The sequence below is a fragment of the Ursus americanus genome, chromosome 21, assembly GCF_024610735.1.
Source record: "Ursus americanus isolate L20-20 chromosome 21, mUrsAme1.1.p, whole genome shotgun sequence".
Classification (NCBI taxonomy): domain Eukaryota; kingdom Metazoa; phylum Chordata; class Mammalia; order Carnivora; family Ursidae; genus Ursus; species Ursus americanus.
In genome coordinates, this window is record NC_142147.1 from 21,809,631 (window position 1) to 21,829,200 (window position 19,570).

Genomic DNA, 19,570 nt, shown 5'->3' on the forward strand with positions numbered 1-19,570 from the left:
TTTCTCTGAAGACGTCAGTGTTTGCATCCATCTAAAACCACCAGAGGTCCCACCAAATGCTTGCGGATTTCAACCATACCGTCTCGTCTCCAGGAACAAAGTCCAATTTACACAGCAACTGCAGTTCCCATCAAGTTTGGCACCCACTCTGAAAGCCAGCATCATCCTACCAGAAAACTGAGAAACACCAAGATGGCCTCAGCCTTAAAATGCCCCAAACCAAATGGATGTGGTCCACACTGGAACTATTAAATGCACAAAAAGGCTTCCTTCAATTTCCAAAAAAAAAAAAAAAAAAAAAAAAAAAGTCCTGTTAAGCGCCCCCTAAATCTAGATTGTCTTGTTTGTACACAGAGGCAACACAAGGAAAATGCAAGCGTCATCACACTCGCCCTAGACAGCCAAATTCCCCCCATGAGCGCTCACCGCCACACCGCCGTGCGCGATGGTCTGCGTCCCCGTGTCACCCAGGTTAGAGAACTAGAGAGCGGGCCTGGCTGCTGCTGGTTGTACTGGGAGCTAGTTAAATACAAAGAAATATATTTACAAAAACCACGGGGGAGCCTCACGGCACAAAGGATATTAAATAGTTACAGGGACATAAATAATTCCAAAGATTCTAACGCTACGACGCAAACTGACTCCGGGTCCCTCTGTGGCACAAGGTGCCATCACTTTTTATCAACTGTAAGCATTTACACTTTCGATGGGCTTCAGAACCATTTCTTGCAGCTTTCAACACATCCTCAGGAGACCCATAGGTCCTTTTTCACCAGATGATAAACTGGTTTTACTGCAGTGACTTGGGAAAACTTGGGCAACGATCCTGCCCGAGTGGTATTCTTTTTTTCGATCTCACTTCAAAGGCGGCTTTTTATTGAGGCCAAGTAACATGATTCCCAGCAGATTTCTGATAAAGTTCAGGGTGGTCCTTCCAAGCGGCCCGCTGAATGCAAAGCTGAGTCTCTGTGACCCTGTGTCTAACTGGAACTCTCAGAGGGAGATAAGCCCATTTTTGACGATGCAGACACACTCAACAAATGCAAAATAAATACACAAAATGAACAGATAAAATCCAGATGTCATAATCTCCTCCCAAGTCACTACATCTACCAAGTTCAAAGTCTGCGAGCCATGATTTGTGCTGCCTCACAACACACGCGGGCAGGGGGCTCGATGGGACCCGCGTGGGAGCAGGGGGTCAGCACGGGCAGACCGCCACCCCAGACGCAGACAAGGAGCTCCCACGTGTGACCCGGGCTGCTGCCCTGGACAGGAACCGCAGCAGAATTCGGATCGTACTGGTGGTTGGTCCAGGGGGCTAACCCATCGCCCCGACCCTTCAGACATGGAATCGCCGGCCTAGCAGTGGGACCTGCGCTGGGAAATCAGATGCTCTCTTCCACAAAGCAGGCGACACCACACGCACAGGGCTGGAGGCTTTCTCACGCACACGGTGCTCCCCACCGCCCGACACGCTCGCGTTCGCACCCCCCATTACACAGCGGCCAGCCACGGCTGCCATCGGTCACCGCTAGCTGAGGTCGCGGGGGCTGTCCCCGGGGCCGCACACTTGTCCCCTCAGCAGGACGGGTCTCCTCCCAGGGGGACAGCTGCACGCAGAAGAGTAGAGCGAGAAGGAGGTTTGTAAACATTAACAACAGCTCAGAGGGGGAAAACCCGACAAGGTAAAACTATTTTTCCGTGAAAGATACAATTCGTCTCCAACAGGAAAAACACAAAGAACAAAAAAACACTACAGCATCAGAGGGGCTCGTTGAACACGTTCACCACATAACCTTCACTTTCTCAAGAATCATTCGAAACCCGACAGAACTGGAATTTTCCCCAACAACTTCCCAGATCAGTGTTCATGGTTAGGACCCTGAGGCACAAAAGCTACCCCTGCGCCTCCCGAAACATCAGTGAAAGCACATGTCGTGGTGGAAATTCAAGTATTTTCAAACCCTAGACAAACCTACTCAGAATCACTTTACAGCTGTCCCCGGGCATTCATGAAGTTGCACAGGTCCCTGCAACAGAGGTGTGTCCCCACCTATGGTCCTCATGAAGCCAGCAAAGGGGCAAGAATTCTGGCTGTTGGAATGGATTGTATTTTGTGTGTGTGACTTTCACCTGAGAAGGCCAAATTGCAGGAAGTCTGCAACTCAGCCTCCAAGGCGTAAGGGTGGGTAGGAAACTGGAAAACAAGCTGGTCCCGTATTCCTGGAGGAGGACGTGGATTCGGGGAGGTGATGCACTGGAGGAGCCATCGAGTGATTTCTCAGCAGGGCAGGAAATGAAGGGCGACCTTCCCGCATGGCAGCAGGCCTGCCGCGCTGTGCCAAGAGGACAGCAGCTCTTCCCATCCCCACAGAGTCCAGACCCGGCAAACAGCTCCAGCAGCACACCCGTGGCCAACCCCTCAGCATCTCCCGAGGCGCTCCGGGCCTGAGCTGGCTGTCTCGGCGGCTCAGGGATGGAAGACGAGGAGCAAGGGAAGGTCCAGGCGGCAGGACTACACGCTGCCCCGGGACCCGCGAGGGGCCTGCCCAGCAACTGCTGCTAACTCTTGAACCCTGCACCTTCATTCCTTGATTTTTTACCCCTCCTAGCAGCTCCCATTAATCCAAAGTCTTGACTTGTCACAAAAACCTATGACAGAGGGGCTCAGAGTCTGATATGAAGCCTGTGCTTGGGGACAGTAAGGACCTGGAGGAGCCGTGACAGCCAGTGAGGCCGGCAACTCCCACGGCCACCAGGTGCTGCAGAAGCTGCGGGCCTCTCCCGCCGGCCTCTGTCTCAACAAGCTGGCTACCGGGCCTCCCTGCCTCACAGACTGGCCAACAGGGCCACTCGGAAAACCCTTTCCCATAATGAACTTTTACCGAAGAGGACGAAATTCAGCTTAATCACAGGATAATCTGACGCGACGAGGGAAAGAAAAGTTGGTGGAAAGGATGGGCATGAGGATGGGAGGGAGGAGGGCTGTGGCAGGTGGGCTCATGTGTCCAGGCGCTGGATCTCGGGGCGACCGTCCACGTCTCTGGACTCCGTGCGGGCTCGGATGTAGTCACTGGCACTCTGCTGGCGGACACTGACTCTCCACTTCTGTACTGCCAGGAATGTGTTCACCGCATACACCGCAGTTGCCAAGAAGCCAAATATCTACAAAACACAGGCACTGTTAGTCCTCGGACACATCAGCCGCCGACAGGGTGTCTGGGCAGGACCTGTCCCCAGCAGCTCACGTTGACCCGAGCTTTACCCACCACGCCCAGACCCACTGATCTCTGGCTGTCAGACTACGGACAAGTGTGCGGTTAAACACGACCAACATAAAGTCCCGCCTGACCTGCAGACAGCCTAAGGTTTCTCTGGAAGTATTTTGGATCTATTAAGAACCACACACACACACACACACACACACACACACACACACACACATCACAGAAGTGCCTCTTTTTCATGGCCACTGGTCTCAGGTAAGAAAGTACAATGTAGTAACCAAAATACCAAATAGACAGAAAATGAGGGTCTCGCACTGCCTGACATTCCAAATCACAGCCCCCAAGCCTCCGCCTGCCGCTGGCTGCCTCCCCCTTGGGCGGCTCCAGGCGGGCAGCTCTGGGTAAGCAGCAGCAGCATTTTAATGATTTGCTAATGACTCATCAATCTACTGAGTGGTACCTGGGAGAACAGCCGGTTTAGTGCTTTTTACAAACCTTTCAAACTGTCCTTCACCACGCAAAAGGGCTACATAGTCATTATAAATACAGAACAATACAGAAATGCAAAGCACAGAGAACCAAAGTCTTAGAAGATCTGGTTCCCACCCTACCCCCAAAGTCATTCTACCTTGAGGAGCAAAAAAAGTCATCTGACTGCTAAATGGTGTCGGGACTGCCCTCTCCTTCATTAAGATCCCCACACTGACAGGTAAGGCCCTCAAAAGCAACATCACTAACAGACATCCAGGGCTCTGTTGGGAACAGACTAAAAGGGTGATTCTCAAATTTGAGTGTGCACCTGAATCACCTGGAGGGCTTGTTAAAACGTATTTCTGATTCGGGGGCTCCTGGGTAGCACAGTCGGTTGAGCGTCTGACTCTCTGTTTTCAGCTCAGGTCATGACCTCAGGGTCGTGGGATTGAGCCCCGCGTCAGTGAAGTCGGCTTGAGACTCTCTCTCCCTCTCCCTCAGACCCTCCCCGCTGTGCTCTCTCTCTCTCAACTAGATAAATAAATCTTTAAAAGGCAGGGGGGCATTTCTGATTCAGTAGCTCTGGGGGAGCCTGGGAATGGCATTTCTAAAAAGTTCCTTGGTGATGCGGAGGCTGCTATTCCAGGGACCACACTTTGAGAACTACAGCACTGAAGGAACCAGGACCCCCACTGGCTCAGCAACAACGTCATTAGCAAAGAAAAAGCTAAAGAAGAATGAGCAGGACACATGCTAGGGGACAGAGGGGAGCGAGTCACAGGGCTACAGATCGGCCTATGTTTCAACCAATTGAGTCCACTTACCACGGCAGCAATTTCTGCTCCGGTTTTGTGGTTTAAAGCAGCCAGTACAATCGAAGCAATAAAGAAAAAGAAAGTGCTGAGTCCAGTGTTGACCAAATCCTAAAGAAAAAGATAAAGTCACTTGGAAAGAATTATTTCATCCTTTGCCCTAAAAGCAATGGAAGGATTTTGAAAATAAGGAGCACAATACCCAGCCTCTCTGATGGTTTTCGTCTTGATGGCCCAGGGGTACTGGACCCACGAAGGAAGGCAGAGGTGGTACTGGCGTACGACGTCTATCACCTGATGTATCACCGCGGCCAAACTCACATTTTAGCCAACCATGCTGTCATTTCTTAATGAATTATTACGGAAACCCAAACTGGCTGGCCCATCAAGGACATGCACGTTAATTACCACCTAGAATCCTATTGTCATCTTTTAAAAATACATTCAGATCACCTTGGCATGGACAACACTCCCCAGGAGTCCAGAATGTACTGAAACGGGTGAAATCCCCTCCAACATCCCCTCATTCATGTGTGACATTACAAGCGCACTGTTTTCAGACCTGGACAACACACTTAGCCAGACCTCATGCTCTTTCTTACGCGTAGTCTTTCAAGGCTCTGTGTGGCTAAAACCTAGAGGATCTTCTCCTAAACTTTCTGAGAAGCAAATGAGGTTATATACCCACGGCTTCAAAGATTTAACTCCCATCTTAGTTGTTGAGAGGAACAGAGCACAGTGATTAAATCCCACAGCCTGACTGGGTCCTAACCAACCATGACTTGGGACAAGCCACTTCACTTGTGTCTCACGTGGGAACGGTACCCCGCCTCACAGAGTTCTTCTAGGGGTCAGGGAGCCACGCACGTGAAGAGCCGAGCCCTGCACCTGGCTCACGGTTAGCGTTCCCTGTATATTTACTGATGCTTCTGTTATTTCTAGTGTGACAACGGGCCTCTGACAGCCTGGGTCCTACCAGAATCCCTCTACAATCTCTACAGGGAGACAGAACCCAGAGAACACACTAGACTGTTAAAGCGCAGGCTGTGCATCAACACTTGGTGGGGGTCCTCAAGGGCCATCTCTGCTTTCTAAAGATGCAAAAAAAGCAACGTTCTCATCATCTCATCACGAAGGTACCGAGCTTATGCAGCAGGAACCCCTGGGGCGGGCTTCTGCAGGGGCTCACGGGGAGCTGCGAGCACCGACTACAAAACTCTGTCCAGAAACGTCTGCCCGCAGGACAGTTTTTAGCTGTGGCCAATGCGCAGCAAGGGCAAATTTTTCACAAATTCAAACCAGGAAGTGTTTAGTTAAAATGCTCAGTTCTGGGTACGGTGCTGTAGGGATAAAGAAGAATATAAAATGTACTTTCTGAACCAAAGACTATTCAGAAGTGGGGGGAACGTTTTATGATACAATGCTGAGGCCAGACATCAAACAAAACTGTATGTACATTAGGGGTGACTATGTAAAAAATATAAATATGGTCAAAGGCCTATACGCATCAAAGGTTTGTTTTGTTTTTTTTTTTAAGATTTTACTTACTTATTTGTCAAGAGAGAGAAAAACAGGGAGAGAGAGCATAAGCAGGGGAAGCTGCAGGCAGAGGGGGAAGCAGGCTCCCCACTGAGCAAGAAGCCCAATGCAGGACTTGATCCCAGCACCCTGGGATCACGACCTGAGCTGAAGGCAGATGCCCAACTGACTGAGCCACCCAGGTGTCCCCGCATCGAAAGTTTTAAAGAGATTCATGTTGTTTGTCTATGTGATTTCCACATTTGGAAATTCATCTTAAATATCATACTAGCGCAGAAAGGTCTAAGTATAAGGATGTTCATGATAGGACTTAAAATAGCAAAAAAAAACCACCAAAAAAACAAAAAACAAAAACCGGGAAGCAAACAAAATGCTCACAAACAGGGGATTTGTGAAATAAAATGGTATCTCCACAATGGAAAACTATGCGGTCATTAAAAATAATTATGTAGTTGTACATTTAACATGGAATATATTTAAAATAGTTTAAGTGAAAAAGCAGGATTCTGATGGTTCCATTCTTCCCGCCTCACACATCACAACATCCACGTCTATGGGAGAGCTGGTCTACCTGGTCTGGAAGGTGACACCAAGTATTCCAAGGGGTTATCCCAACGGGCTGTATCACGGATGACTTTTTAGCAGCTTTACTGAGATATAACTCATATGCCATATAATCGGACCAATTAAAATGTACAATTCAATCACCACGATCTAATTTTAGAACATTTTCAGCACTCCAAAAAGAAACTCATTAGCAGGTAATTCTTCATCCCTCCCCGAATCCTAGGCAGCCACTACTAACCTGCTTTCCGTCTCTGTGGATCTTCCTATTCTAGACACTTCATATAAATAGACTTATATAGTATGTGGTCTTTTGTGACTGGCTTCTCCCCCTTGCAAGGATCACTCATGTTGGAGCGCGTATCAACCCTTCGCTCCTTTCTCTTACTATGTCGTGTTCTGCTATATGGATACGCCACATTTTACCTACCTTCCCAGCCGTTTTTGGACATCTGAGTTGTTTCTACTTTCCCGTTGTTTTGAATAACCCTCGTATGAACTTACAAGCTTTTGGGTAGACCTATGTTTTCATTTGTCTTGGATCATCACATGATTTTATCTTTTTCGTTTATTATCTGTATCTTCCAGTTTTTCTGTAATAAACACTGCTCTGCACAGCTTAAAAGGCTTAAAGGTTCACCAGCGCAGGTGTCTGTCAGCATCAACTACTTGAGTTCCGTGTCCATGAAACAAAAATCAAGGCTTATAGGTTCATCCTTCACATCAGGGGGAATACACAGACGTGCCCTCTGACTGGGTTTTGGGGGTTTGTAGTCAACAATGGTGATTAATTTTTTTTTTACTGCTTTTACTGGGACATGTACTCTATCAGCCACAATCTTTCCAGTTTGCCGCAGCCGTCCCCACGCCCTACCGTCTCACAACCCCCACCACTTTTGCTTCCGGTCTGGCCCCTAGAACACCCAAGGTTGCAGCCCCTCCTCATGCTAGAAGACAGAGGAAATCCACCCTCACACACACGCTCCTGGCTGTCTCTTTCAGTGACACACCAGTCCGTACAGGGGTGAGCCCCTGTAACTCCAATAACAGGTCAACAGGATGTGGCCCAGAGGGTGCAAACCCAAGGCCTACTGGCCATATCTGGCCCACAAACAGGTTTGACTTGAACAGCAGTCAAAACAAATTTGAACATGCCAACATTTAAACACCAGAAGACGGGACATAAAAAACTAACTTCTTAAAAAAAAAAAACAACAGGGGCGCCTGGGTGGCACAGCGGTTAAGCGTCTGCCTTCGGCTCAGGGCGTGATCCCGGCATGATGGGATCGAGCCCCACATCAGGCTCCTCCTCTATGAGCCTGCTTCTTCCTCTCCCACTCCCCCTGCCTGTGTTCCCTCTCTCGCTGGCTGTCTCTCTCTCTGTCGAATAAAAAAAAAAAAAAAAAAAAAAACCACAGCAGCAGCAGCTTCTAGCTGCCCTTGAAAAGCTGTTCCAGAAGTGCCCTGAAGCAACTACACAGTCAGCTGGGGCTGAGGAAGAGAACCACCTGCCCCGTCGCCCCGTCTCCCGCCCATCCTCTCAGCTGCCCAGCCCCGGCAGGCCCCGAGTCTACAACCCTACTCCGGTCCCAGCGAATGGGCTGTCCAGCAACGTGCCCTACCCACCCTTCCATACTCCGTGTCCACTGGGCACCCACTCATCTTTCAAGGCCCAGCTGGCATCTGGCTTTTTCTCCAAACATCCTCCTGCTGACTCCCACTCCAGGCTTCTGCCCCGAGGCATCTACTACCCCTCTGCCCGGGTTCCACCAGGCCTCACACAAAACTGATCTTACGGAGCACGCTTACCAAAGCACGAGCAGCTTGCACCGACCTGCCCTGTGCTTTCGGTTCCCAAATCCTGCACAAAGCAGGTGTTCAATACATGTCTGCGGGACTGACCACAGGTGAGACGGCTGTCAACAGGTTCAGCCCTAGGCTCGCACTGCAATCGCTCCCGAACCACTGGGGCCTGTGGCTCACTCTGATGTCAGCTCACACGTGGATGAGAGAGGAAGTTCACGGCCACTAGTCCACACCATGCACGGCCTTGTGCTCAAGTGGCCCCAGTACCAAAGGGACAATCATAATACTGACCATAGTGGCATATACCCTCCGTGGAATCCCCGTTGTGCCAACTGTGTGTGTGTGTGTGTAACGTCACTGATCCTAACCTAATTATAACCCATAATACGAATAAGGCAGATGTGTTACTATGTTCTACTTTTACGGGTAAGGAAGCGGAGTCCCAGAAAAGATGAGTGTGGTACAATAAAAAGTATGTATTTGGTCTTTGTACCCAGTTCCTTGGCAATTCCTGAGTGACAAGAGTGTCTTTTGTGATTCACAGGGAGCCCCTCTCAACCATTCCTGAGTTTATGCTAATGAGGTGACTTGCGGGAGCCCCTGGATGGTTTCAGGATGGGAGCTGGCTACCAGAAAAAACCAACCAGGCTGTTAGAGGGTTGGCACTTTCAGCCCCACCCCCGCCAACCTCTAGGGAGGGGAGAGGGGCTAAGGCTTGAGTTCAGCCTCCAAATGGCCAATGATTTCAATTCAGTCGTGCCTACATAATGAGATCTCCATGGAAACCCCCACATGCCGGTTTCAGGGAGCTTCCGAGCTGCTGACTATGCACCTATGCTGGGAGGGTGCTGCGCCCCGACAGAGGCTCCAGCACGCTGAGACTCTTCTGGATCCTGCCCTCCACGTACGCATCTCTTCCCTCTGCCTGTTCCTGAGTTGTATCCTCTACAACAAACCACTAAGCACAAGCAGAGCACTCTTCCCAAGTTCTGTAAGCTGCTCTAGAGAATTATGAGCCCGAGGCGGCAGATCTGCAGTTGGTGCAGGTCACCTGGGAGCCCCGTCTGTGGCGGGTGTCCGCAGCGGGGGCAGTCTCGTGGGACTGAGCCCTTCTCCTGGGGGTCTGTGCCAACTACAGGAGTTGGCGTCGGAACAGAGCTGAACCTCTGGACACCTCGTTGGTGTCAGACAATTAGAGAACTGCTCGGTGTGGAAAAACTACACAGATTCGGTGTCAGAAAAAAAGACTTATTTGGTGTGAAAAGTGGTGTCAGGAAACACTACATCACGAGTCATGGCCAAGGCCTTGAGCAGGTGGCCCATCTGGGTGACTCCGACTGTCCTCACTCAACACCCAACCTGGGTTCTTGATCATGAAGGTCTGCAGGGGTGAGCCAGGGCCACCGAGGCACAGAGAAGGAGGACCAAGGAGGAAGAACAGCCAGGACAGTGTGGTGTCATGGCAGGCAAGGGTGGAGAGTACAGCAGGAAGGACAGAACATTCCATGGCAGTTCCGCTCACACCATTCAGTCGGGGGGGGCTCCAGAAACATGGAGGCCCCAGTGATCCCCACCAGAGGGCCTTTCAGGGACATCAAGTTTATCTCTTGACCCAGATGGCGGCTCCACAATCTTTATCATTCGTCACGCAACTGTACATTTTAATGACTTTTTCTGAGTGAGCCGTATTTGACAGTAAGAGGTGAGAAAAGAGAGATGGGGAGCAGGGAAGTAGAGAACCCAAGCGCAGGCTTCCCTCCTTGTTAGGAAGTTCGGTGAAGCCCTACGTGAGGGGCTCAGAGTGCTGGCTAAGGAGACCGGGAGCCCCCAGCAGGCTTTCGGTGGTGGGCAGGGGAGGGAAGAGAGGGACGGGGGGAGGGAGGAGGCCTGGGCCACTAACTAAGGTAAACACAGGTGGGACACAGAGGTGTCTGAGCCCCTCACATACAGAGAAAAACAAGTATCACAGGGTAAGTCCCACAGATTCATCAAAAACAAACCCACAGCTAACAGAATCTTGCCGCTTGCATCAAATCATGCTTGTATAAAATATATACTTTGCAGCTTCCTCCTTATTTACCATTTTCCATGAATATTTTTGCATCAACAAAAGCTCCTGAAATGACCATTTTTCTAACTCTATACCACTCACACCCAATTTTACTCATTAGGTGGCTCTACTGAGGACAAAATATCCCCCCCACCTTGTTGGAGAAACAACACGGCCAAGGCCAACCCTCTGTAGCAACTCAATGAACTGTGTCCAGCCCCGAACTCACTTTCTCTCCCCTCAAGGAGAACAGAGGACCTGACCTCCCCTCAGTTCAGTACCATTTCCTCAAGTTCATACACTCAGGCACTCTTCTGCTGAAGAAGCATACGCCTTCATCTGCTCTAAAAGGGCGGAAATTCTGGAAAGGATCCCAAAGGACTGAAAGTGTTCTCAAGTGACCACATCACCCAGGCGTTTGTCCCACCTAACACTGACCAGAAGTATGTGAACTTTCCAGTGAAAAAGGTGCACTTCAGGGGGCGCCTGGGTGGCTCAGATGGTTAAGTGTCTACCTTCGGCTCAGGTCATGATCTCAGGGTCCTGGGATCGAGCCCTGTATCAGGTTCCCTGCTCAGCGGGGAGCCTGCTTCTCCCTCTCCCTCTACTGCTCCCCCTGCTTGTGCTCTCTCCCTCTCTCTGTCAAATAAATAAATAAAATCTTAAAAAAAAAAAAAAGATGATGATGATGCACTTCAATATGACCAAATCATGTGATAGTCAACAAACAGAAAGCCCTTCATGTTTAAAATAGAAAAATCAGAATTCCAGAAAGCTCACTAAAGAGGTATTTCTGGGGATAAAGGCCAGTATGAATTAGTTATTAAGCTGCGGTATGAAGTCTTTTAATAGATTTATAGCTGTCAAATCAGTAGATAAGACTGAATTAGGGGCACGAAGCCAAACCTGGCAGAGTCTGCAGGGGAAACCTGGTTGATAGGAAACAAGGGCCCCTCGCCTGCGATAATATTACTATCTCTCGGAATGGCAGCAGCACACACCGGCTTGAGGTCCCTTATACACACGCTCTCATTTCATTCTTAAAACGAGCCTGCGAAATACTATCGTCTCCACTTTACCCACCCGTGGGGCTCTAGGTGACCTGCCCAGGATCCCACACGGCCCTTAAGAGCCACCTTGTACTTGAACACCGATCGATCTGACTCAGCCCCTGCTCTGCACCTTCCCAGCAGCCACCTCTCTGTCAGGCCTTCTACCACGTGCACTGTGGCTGGAGGCGGTCTAGAAGTTGGAGGAGGTTTATGAGATTCTCCTATGCTGTTGAGTCTGTAAGCGTTTTGTTTTTTTGTTTTTTTTTAAGATTTTATTTTTAAGTAATCTCCACACCCAACGTGGGGCTCTAACACGCAGCCCTGATTCCAGAGTCACACACGGCACCGACTGAGCCAGCCAGGCGCCCCTGGGAGAATTTTTTAATGGAGAACATAAACTTTATCTTAAAAATAGCTGAGATGCTATGGGGCGCCAGGGGAAACAGTTCGTGGAGTATCTGACTCTTTGTGATCTCGGGGTCATGAGGTCGAGCCCCGCATCAGGCTCTGTGCTCAGCACGGAGTCCACTTGGGTTTCTCTCTCCCTCTCTCTCTCCCTCCACCCTTTCCACCCCACTGCCACCCCCTGGCCCCTGTGCACACACGCGCTCTCTCTCTAAATAAATAAATAAAATCTTAAAAAAAAAATAGCTGAGATGGTAAAATCTGTCACAAAACCAGGACAAAACCAGCTGAGTTTTCGACTGATATCAGCTTTTCTAGTTCAGCTCTGCTTTTATTTTCCCTCCTAGGAGTTTGAACGCCACACAGTATTCTGTCAGGAAGACTGTCTCCTCTCGGTACCCCACAGGATCACCATGGGAATGGCCCTGTCAGGCAGGGTGACCAGCTCCAGCTCCTCCCTGGCTCCTTCCCACGGCGCTGTGTACGCCCAGTCCTAGGCAGCAGGAGAGGAGCTCACGCCAGGGTAGGTGGGCTGCAGCACCCCGCTCTGCTCCTGCCATCCTGCACCCTCTCAGGAGCGGGGTCCCCACAGGCTTCTCCTGCCACAGGCACATAAGTGTGAGGCAGCTGACTGTGCTTTCCTGTGACTGACTGATTCCCGTGAGCCCTTGCGCATGCTTGTTTGTGAAGAAACATCAAGAAAACCAAGTGCTACTAAGTTTCCTTTCTCATTTAGCAGAGTAAGGAAAAGTGACACAAGATGGGCCTGGGTAGGTGACCAGCCCTGAGCTTCCCATGCCCATCTGAAGGTAAGGCTGTCAAAGGGGGGGGTTAAGAACCCAAACCCTTGAGAGCACATGCCTCCACTCAAAACTCGGATCAAACCACCAAACCCTCCGCGTCCTCCCAGTTGCTTTGAATTTAATGCTAACCCTAGGCTTTGTGAGTCACCGGCATTTTCATTCATATTTTCAATGCTTCTTGAATCAATACTTTTGGAAATGGCTTTTGGGTCCAGTGTGAAACATACGCAAACATACTAATTCCATTTTTTTTCTTTCCAGGTTCTGTAAATATCAACATTACCAATCTTCTCAGAGGATCATAAAATTGAAATGACATCTTTAAAGGGGTCAAAATAATTGTTATGTGATGGTTCTACCATTAGTGAAGATTCCATTTACTTTATAGTTCTATTCAACCCAGTAAAGAAAGTTAAAATTTCACAGCTGCATTACAATCAACAAAGTATCAAAACGAACTGGAACCAAACCAGACTGCGGAGAGATTCCAGCTTGCCCTCGGAGCCGAGGAGCACCCCGTCCTGTCGAGGTCAGAGAGTGGTGATGCCTTGTACTCACTGTCAGGTTCCAGTTGATCTGGGGGATCCTCATGTGAAGGTTCAGACTGAACAGGATCAGCAAGACGCCAGTCACCACAAACGCGCTACAGCTCACAAACTCAAAAAAGTAGAGGCCTTCACACGGGGAGCACTCCATGATGGTCTCTATGCAGATGAACGCAATCAGGGCCAAAATCTAGGGAGGAAATTGGAAACACACACACGTGTGTATATTTAGTACACATCCGTGGACATATGTGCCTGCCGCATTTAAATAAAACTCCACCGCCACCACCATATGCGGCCAGGATCCCTCCGGGGACGGCGGCATCACTGCCGGCAGTAAGATCTGATGAAATTCTTACGTAACAACAGGAATGGGGGCCTTACCAAAAGGATGGAATTCCTAACGTGAACACCTACACCCCACCGCAGTGCCCCCCACCCCTGCCGACACCATTCGGGTGCGGCTCGGACCTTGAGAGGAAACAGAGAGGAATGGCTCTGCGATGTTTTCAGTTTTTCCTCTGTCACTAGTAAGTGAACGCTGCCGACACACGTTTCTAATTTCTAGTCCCTACCACAATTATGCCAAACACTGAGAGGGCAGGGTCCAAATGGTGTCTATTTATGCCATCTGCAGCTACCCTGGGGGTTCAGGCAGAGGTCACGCAGGCTGACTGGGACCCTGGAGGTCTTCAAGACAGGGATGGGTATTACCCCCTCTTCTCCCGATTACAAGTGCTTAAAAACGAGGTCCACCTATTTCATTCACGAGCTACGCTTTTCAAAAGTGATCACTAGACTTGGCCATTAAAAAATCAGAACAGTGGTTTATAAGAACATTGAAAAATCTACCAATAAGAGCACCAATGTCTTTCTGAAAGACCGAAGTAACACTCCAGCAATATGTCCCAAGAGATCGGAGATCATAGTCAAACAGGTATCGATGGAAATTACCAGGTGAGCTTTTAAAGAAGATTCATTCCAGGCAAAGGAGGCAGCCCAAAGGCTAAGCTGATGGTCCAGTGATCGAAGAAAGGTCAGGTGGTCTTGCACCTAAAACCAGATCAATCTGGGACTCCCAGCCTCTAGTCTAGCACTTCTCTAACCAAGCACCTCGCAGCCTACCATGTGTCCAGCCTGGGCCAGAACCTGAGGCGAGCCCCCACTTCAAAGGTCCAGGAAGTGTAGGCAGGCGACTCTGTGGTCCCAGATCAGTCCTTAGGGCCAGCAACATCGGCATCACCAGAAAGCCGGCTGGAAGTGCAGAATTTCTGCCTCTCCTCCTTGACCTACAGAGTCAGAATGGTTGGTTTCTTAGGGTAGGTTGTTCGTTTGTTTTTTACAAAATCCCCAGATGATAAAGTGTGGGAAACATACAAGGCTGTTCTGTGGTCCTTCTCTGGCTCCTGGAGTCCCACACGTGCCTTTCAGTGCACCACTCAATGCCACCTCCTCCCCACGCCTTCCCTGATTGTCTCTCTCCCTGCCAAACATTATTTGATTCCAGCCTCTCCCAGAAAAGCTTGTTCATGTGAGATTGCATTCTACCCTTTACTATACTTGCCATGATGCCTCCCTCTGCCTTCTGAGCTTTCTGAGGGCAGAAGCCAGCCCACCTCTCTCCACCCAAGGCCCCAAGCACAGTTACTTGCACACCACCAGCAAATGGGGGGGGGCGGGGGCGGTGGCACTAAAAACCCACACCCACAATTGCTGACGTGCTTGGCAGGGTCTCCACGTAACAGGCAGGGCAGGGCAGCTCCGCTCTATTCATTACCAATACTTCCGCGCAGCAATCATAGAAGACACCGCTCCTATCAATACATGCTTTGCACTTTTAAGTCAGCGCGTTAGAGACAGGGGTCCTTACGCACCCACTTTGTCCTTTTCCTAACTGCTGTTATAATTTTCTATAGAACCAGAGACTTGAATTCTCCATCTGAATTACATGCCTGACTTGCAATCAATTCACAAAGAAGTAGTTCATATAAGGAAACTCCTAAACTTTTTCTTCCCCCCTGTAATTGGATCTAGTAATCTTGGGCAAGAAATAACACCCTGTACTGATGACTTACAAATGTTTCTGGTATGCTAACTTCAACCATATTTGTGTGGGAAGGTAACACCTACATTCTTAAATATTAAAATAAAAACAGTTTCAAGAATATGCAAATCTAGTAGGCCACTCAATGCAGCAGTGAACAAAACAAAAATGTGCTGTCCAGCTCATAGTGTAATGAAGGAGAAGCTCTTAAAAATGGAATTAAAAGTACAGTATGCTAGGCAGTGTGAAGTGCAAAGGGGGAAAAAGCAAAGCAGGGAAGGAGAATGCAATGTAAACTAGGGCAAAGGTGTTTGAAATTTTTGGGAGAGACATGGAAGGCCTCACTGAGAAGGTTCTAGATTTATTACAAAGTTCATTACAGTCTATTACAAAGGATATTCAAGTGAAAGAGAACGTCAACTGCCTCCATTCTGACCTCAGTCTGTAGTCTAATTCGAGTTCTTTCAAGCTTATCTCTCCACTCAGGAAAAACACCCTGCAGGCAAAGCATTCCCGTGTTGGAAAGCGGAACTACCCCCTCCAGCAACAGGGACTGCCCTGAGCCAGCAAGACCCCGTGGAACCCCACGACAATCATCAACCTGACAATCATCATCGACCTGACCTTTACGGCCCAGCTGCCCGTACCTACAACCTTTGTCCCACATTTTCCTTACCTAAACCTAGAAGCATTTTCAGCACTTGAGAGAGAGAGAGAGCTTTGAGAGGTCTGTCTTCCCGGTGTCCGCCTCACTGGAATAAATTCCTTAGTTTCACCACCACTGTCTCTCTGCCCTTGGATTGTGTCAGTGGCCAGCAGCCAAACCTGGTCTTTGTGGAACCCCTGGGGCCGGGTGCTCTGGCACCCGGGTTACTAAAGGATATAACTGAACAGCAAATGAAGAGATACACAGGGCGAGGTCCAAAAGGGTCCTGGCAGAGGTCACCTCTTGCGTTCAAGTTTTTATAGTGCTCCATCTGTAACCCCCTTCCCCTTCCCAGAGATGAGTGTGGGGTTGAAAGCTCCAACTCTCTAATCACATGGTTGGTTCCCTGGCAACCAGCCCCCCCATCCCTAGGTGCTTGCAAAAGTCCTCTCATTAACACAAACTCAGACGTGGTTGAAAGGGGGTTGCTAAGAATATCAAAAGACACCTCTTAACCATGTAAGAGATTTCAAGGGTTTTAGGAGCGCCATACCAGAAATGAGATGAAGAACAAACATATATTTCTTACTCTAAATCACACTATCACAAGTATTCGTATGTAGACAGAGGTACGGATAGATACGCACATACACACAACTATACTCATAGTAATGTAATCGGTCCCCTTTTGGTATGTATTTAGGCGGCTTCTAATATTCTGGTTCTAATAAACAGTACCTTTTTTTGCCTGCCTTCTGGCAGAGCAAATGTCAAATTCTCCTCCAGCACAGTGAAGCCTAACAATCGTTGCTGAAGTAAAAGCTACCTATTGACCCACAAGAAGAAAATAAGGGCTCGAAATTATACTGGAAGCCAACAACTTCAAGGCAACCCAAGAATCCAAAGTAATTCCACTCCTAACAGTTTTGCAGTGGACGTACGTCACATTGTAAAATAGCACAGAGATGTTCAAAGAGATGCAAAAAGTAACGGTTGCTGGATTTGCGACTTGGAGGATTGTGCAACCCCTGGACAGAGCCCTTCCCATGGCGCACCGACCAACGGACCAGGAGTATTTTCACAGTCGGTAAGTAAACTGAGATTAAAAGGTTGTCAGGTTTCCACCACTGCAGATAATTAGGATTGATCAAAGAGCAGGAAGGGAGGGAGAAAAAGAATTGGCTGATTATGTTACTAGTAAAACTTTTTTTAAATTTCTGGGGTGCTCGAGCGGCTGAGTTGGTTAAGCGTCTGCCTTCGCCTCAGGTCATGGTCCCGGGACCCTGGAATCCAGCCCCGCACTGGGCTCCCTGCTCAGCGGGGAGCCTGCTTCTCCCTCTCCCTCTGCTCCCCTGCTTGTGCTCTCATGCTGCCAAATGGATGAATAAAATCTTACAACGAAAAAACTTTTTAAAATTGCCTAGAACCCAATGGTTCTACAGGTGGGAGTGTCAAGCATCAAGACCTTTCTGGAGGGTGCTGGTTATCAACAGTGCTGTTCCCCAGTACGTCCCGTTCTCCTCCTTCCAGGCACACTGCAGGGCCGGATGTCTGTGCTGTAAGATGTTTCCCAGGCAGATTTATTCTCAGGATGATGGAGTTTATGCCTCAGAACGCCACGCCTGCTGCTCCGGCTTCGTATCACAACTCCTCTGGGCCAGGTGGTAATGGAGTAACAATGCGCGTTTTGGGGATTCGGCTAATTGGAAGCTGAGTGAGAGACAGGTCTGAGCTGACATCATGCAGAAGAAACAGGCCCTAAAACTCACCAGACAGATCAGGATTATATTCAAGAATGCAGAGTATGGGGGTACCTGGGTGGCTCAGTTGTTAAGCATCTGCCTTCGGCTCAGGGCGTGATCCCGGCGTTCTGGGATCGAGCCCCACATCAGGCTCCTCCACTGGGAGTCTGCTTCTTTCCTTTCCTACTCCCCCTGCTTGTGTTCTCTCTCTCGCTGGCTGTCTCTCTGTCAAATAAATAAAATCTTAAAAAAAAAAAAAAGAATGCAGAGTATGCAATTATAAACACACTATACGTTTTCTCCGTTTGGGGCAGAAATCACATGAAATAGAATTGATCAGAATTCCGTGGTCTGTATGGCAGAAGTCTGCGGCGGTACCAGAGAGCACGAGCACGTGTGTGTGGTCTCGAGATGACAACTCCTGCATCCCAGTCAGTCCAATGATATCTGATGAACCTTGAACTGACAACGTCGGGAAGCACCCCCCTCGCCGAAACCGGCACACAAAACGGCCTCCAGTGCGTTGCAACAGACTGAACAAATGTGCCAGTGACAACCCGCAACACGCGCATCCGTGAGCTGATGCATGTGGCATAACAGCACATGGACTGTCATGGCGCTGCGCTCAATATAAAACAGCGGCAATCGAAAATCTGAATTGCTCTGGTGTACACCGACCTTTCACGTTGCTTCTGCATACTTTCTCAGTATTAAACTGATCGTACTACGTATTAGCGGAGGCCCAAAACAAAAACAGATAGAAAACATTTTTAAAATTCATAATTTTGTGTTTCTCATTAAAAAAATACTCTCATACCTAGTTTTCTATTTTTAATTTTACATATTCTTCCTTAAAGTGGGCCTCCAAAATCACATCAGTCTCAAGCCACTTAAAGCCTGGGCCCACTGGGTTTAGGTAACCAGAGGTTTGAGGGGGTGAGAGATGTGTTATTTTGGCTGTGGCCGGTAGGCACGCTGCCCTCTCCCTGCCACAGCAGCTGGCAAAGTCCCAGGAGCTCGTGGCCTCTGAGTAAGGCTCACAGGAGATGAGTGCATGGCGTGCAAGAGAAGGAAACCTCCCATGTGTTCAGCTGTGGAGATTCTGGGTTTGTTTGTCACGGCAGCATAATCCAACTCATACTGACTAGAGAGGGCACGCGGCATACTGTTAAATCTCACAACATGTCCTAGGTATCTAGTACACAACGGCAAAGTTTACGGGATGAACACGTCACTCACTCTTAAAGACACCAGATCCAAACGGCTTTACAAACTCTTACTAGATTGTCAAGGTTAAGGTACAGAGATATTGCCCATGTTATCTATACTTTTAAAACAAAAGAATAAAATATTCAGAATTTCATTTCACGAGTCCATCTATGTGGTGGGACTGTGGATAGACTTTTTTTTTTTTTGGTTCGCTTCTTTTATTTTCCAAAATGTCTACAATGAGTATATGTGCTTAAAAATAAATAAATAAACTAAATATTCTCTATATAAACACTTTTTTTGAAGCATCCAAGTTTATTATGAGTTAAATGTTAGTGATCTCCAAGAATCAATCCTTATTTCTTTTGAAACCACCCATGGATATTTTAAAATGACATTAAAAACTCTAATGGAAAATAAAAGTCACTCTGCAAGTCCATGTTGGTCCCATTTCTTTATCAGGAGAGTTCATCATTTCCGAAGCCTTCGTGAGAGCACAATCCAACTGCCCAGCCGCCACTGCACGGTAAGTGCAGGCCATGGGCACAGACCAGCCTAGAGGCCAGCACGTAACTCTGATTAATGTGATGGCAAGGAAACCCCAGAAGGAACAGTGACCTAAAATCCGTGAAGACATCTTCAAAGATGAGAC

General features: G+C 48.7%; 1 protein-coding gene across 1 annotated transcript in view; it reads right to left on the bottom strand.

Moving 5' to 3' along the window:
• Nucleotides 1-284: 284 nt before the first annotated feature.
• The window catches only part of CMTM4 (CKLF like MARVEL transmembrane domain containing 4), a 60,210-nt gene continuing 40,924 nt past the window's right edge, over nt 285-19,570 (bottom strand). Inside the window, exons 2-4 of the mRNA XM_045815068.2 lie at nt 13,291-13,467; nt 4,526-4,624; nt 285-3,168 (exon numbers count right to left, since the gene is read on the bottom strand). Of these exons, the coding sequence (XP_045671024.1) occupies nt 3,004-3,168; nt 4,526-4,624; nt 13,291-13,467 (441 nt within the window). The 3' untranslated portion in view covers nt 285-3,003. The remainder of the gene's footprint in view (nt 3,169-4,525; nt 4,625-13,290; nt 13,468-19,570) is intronic.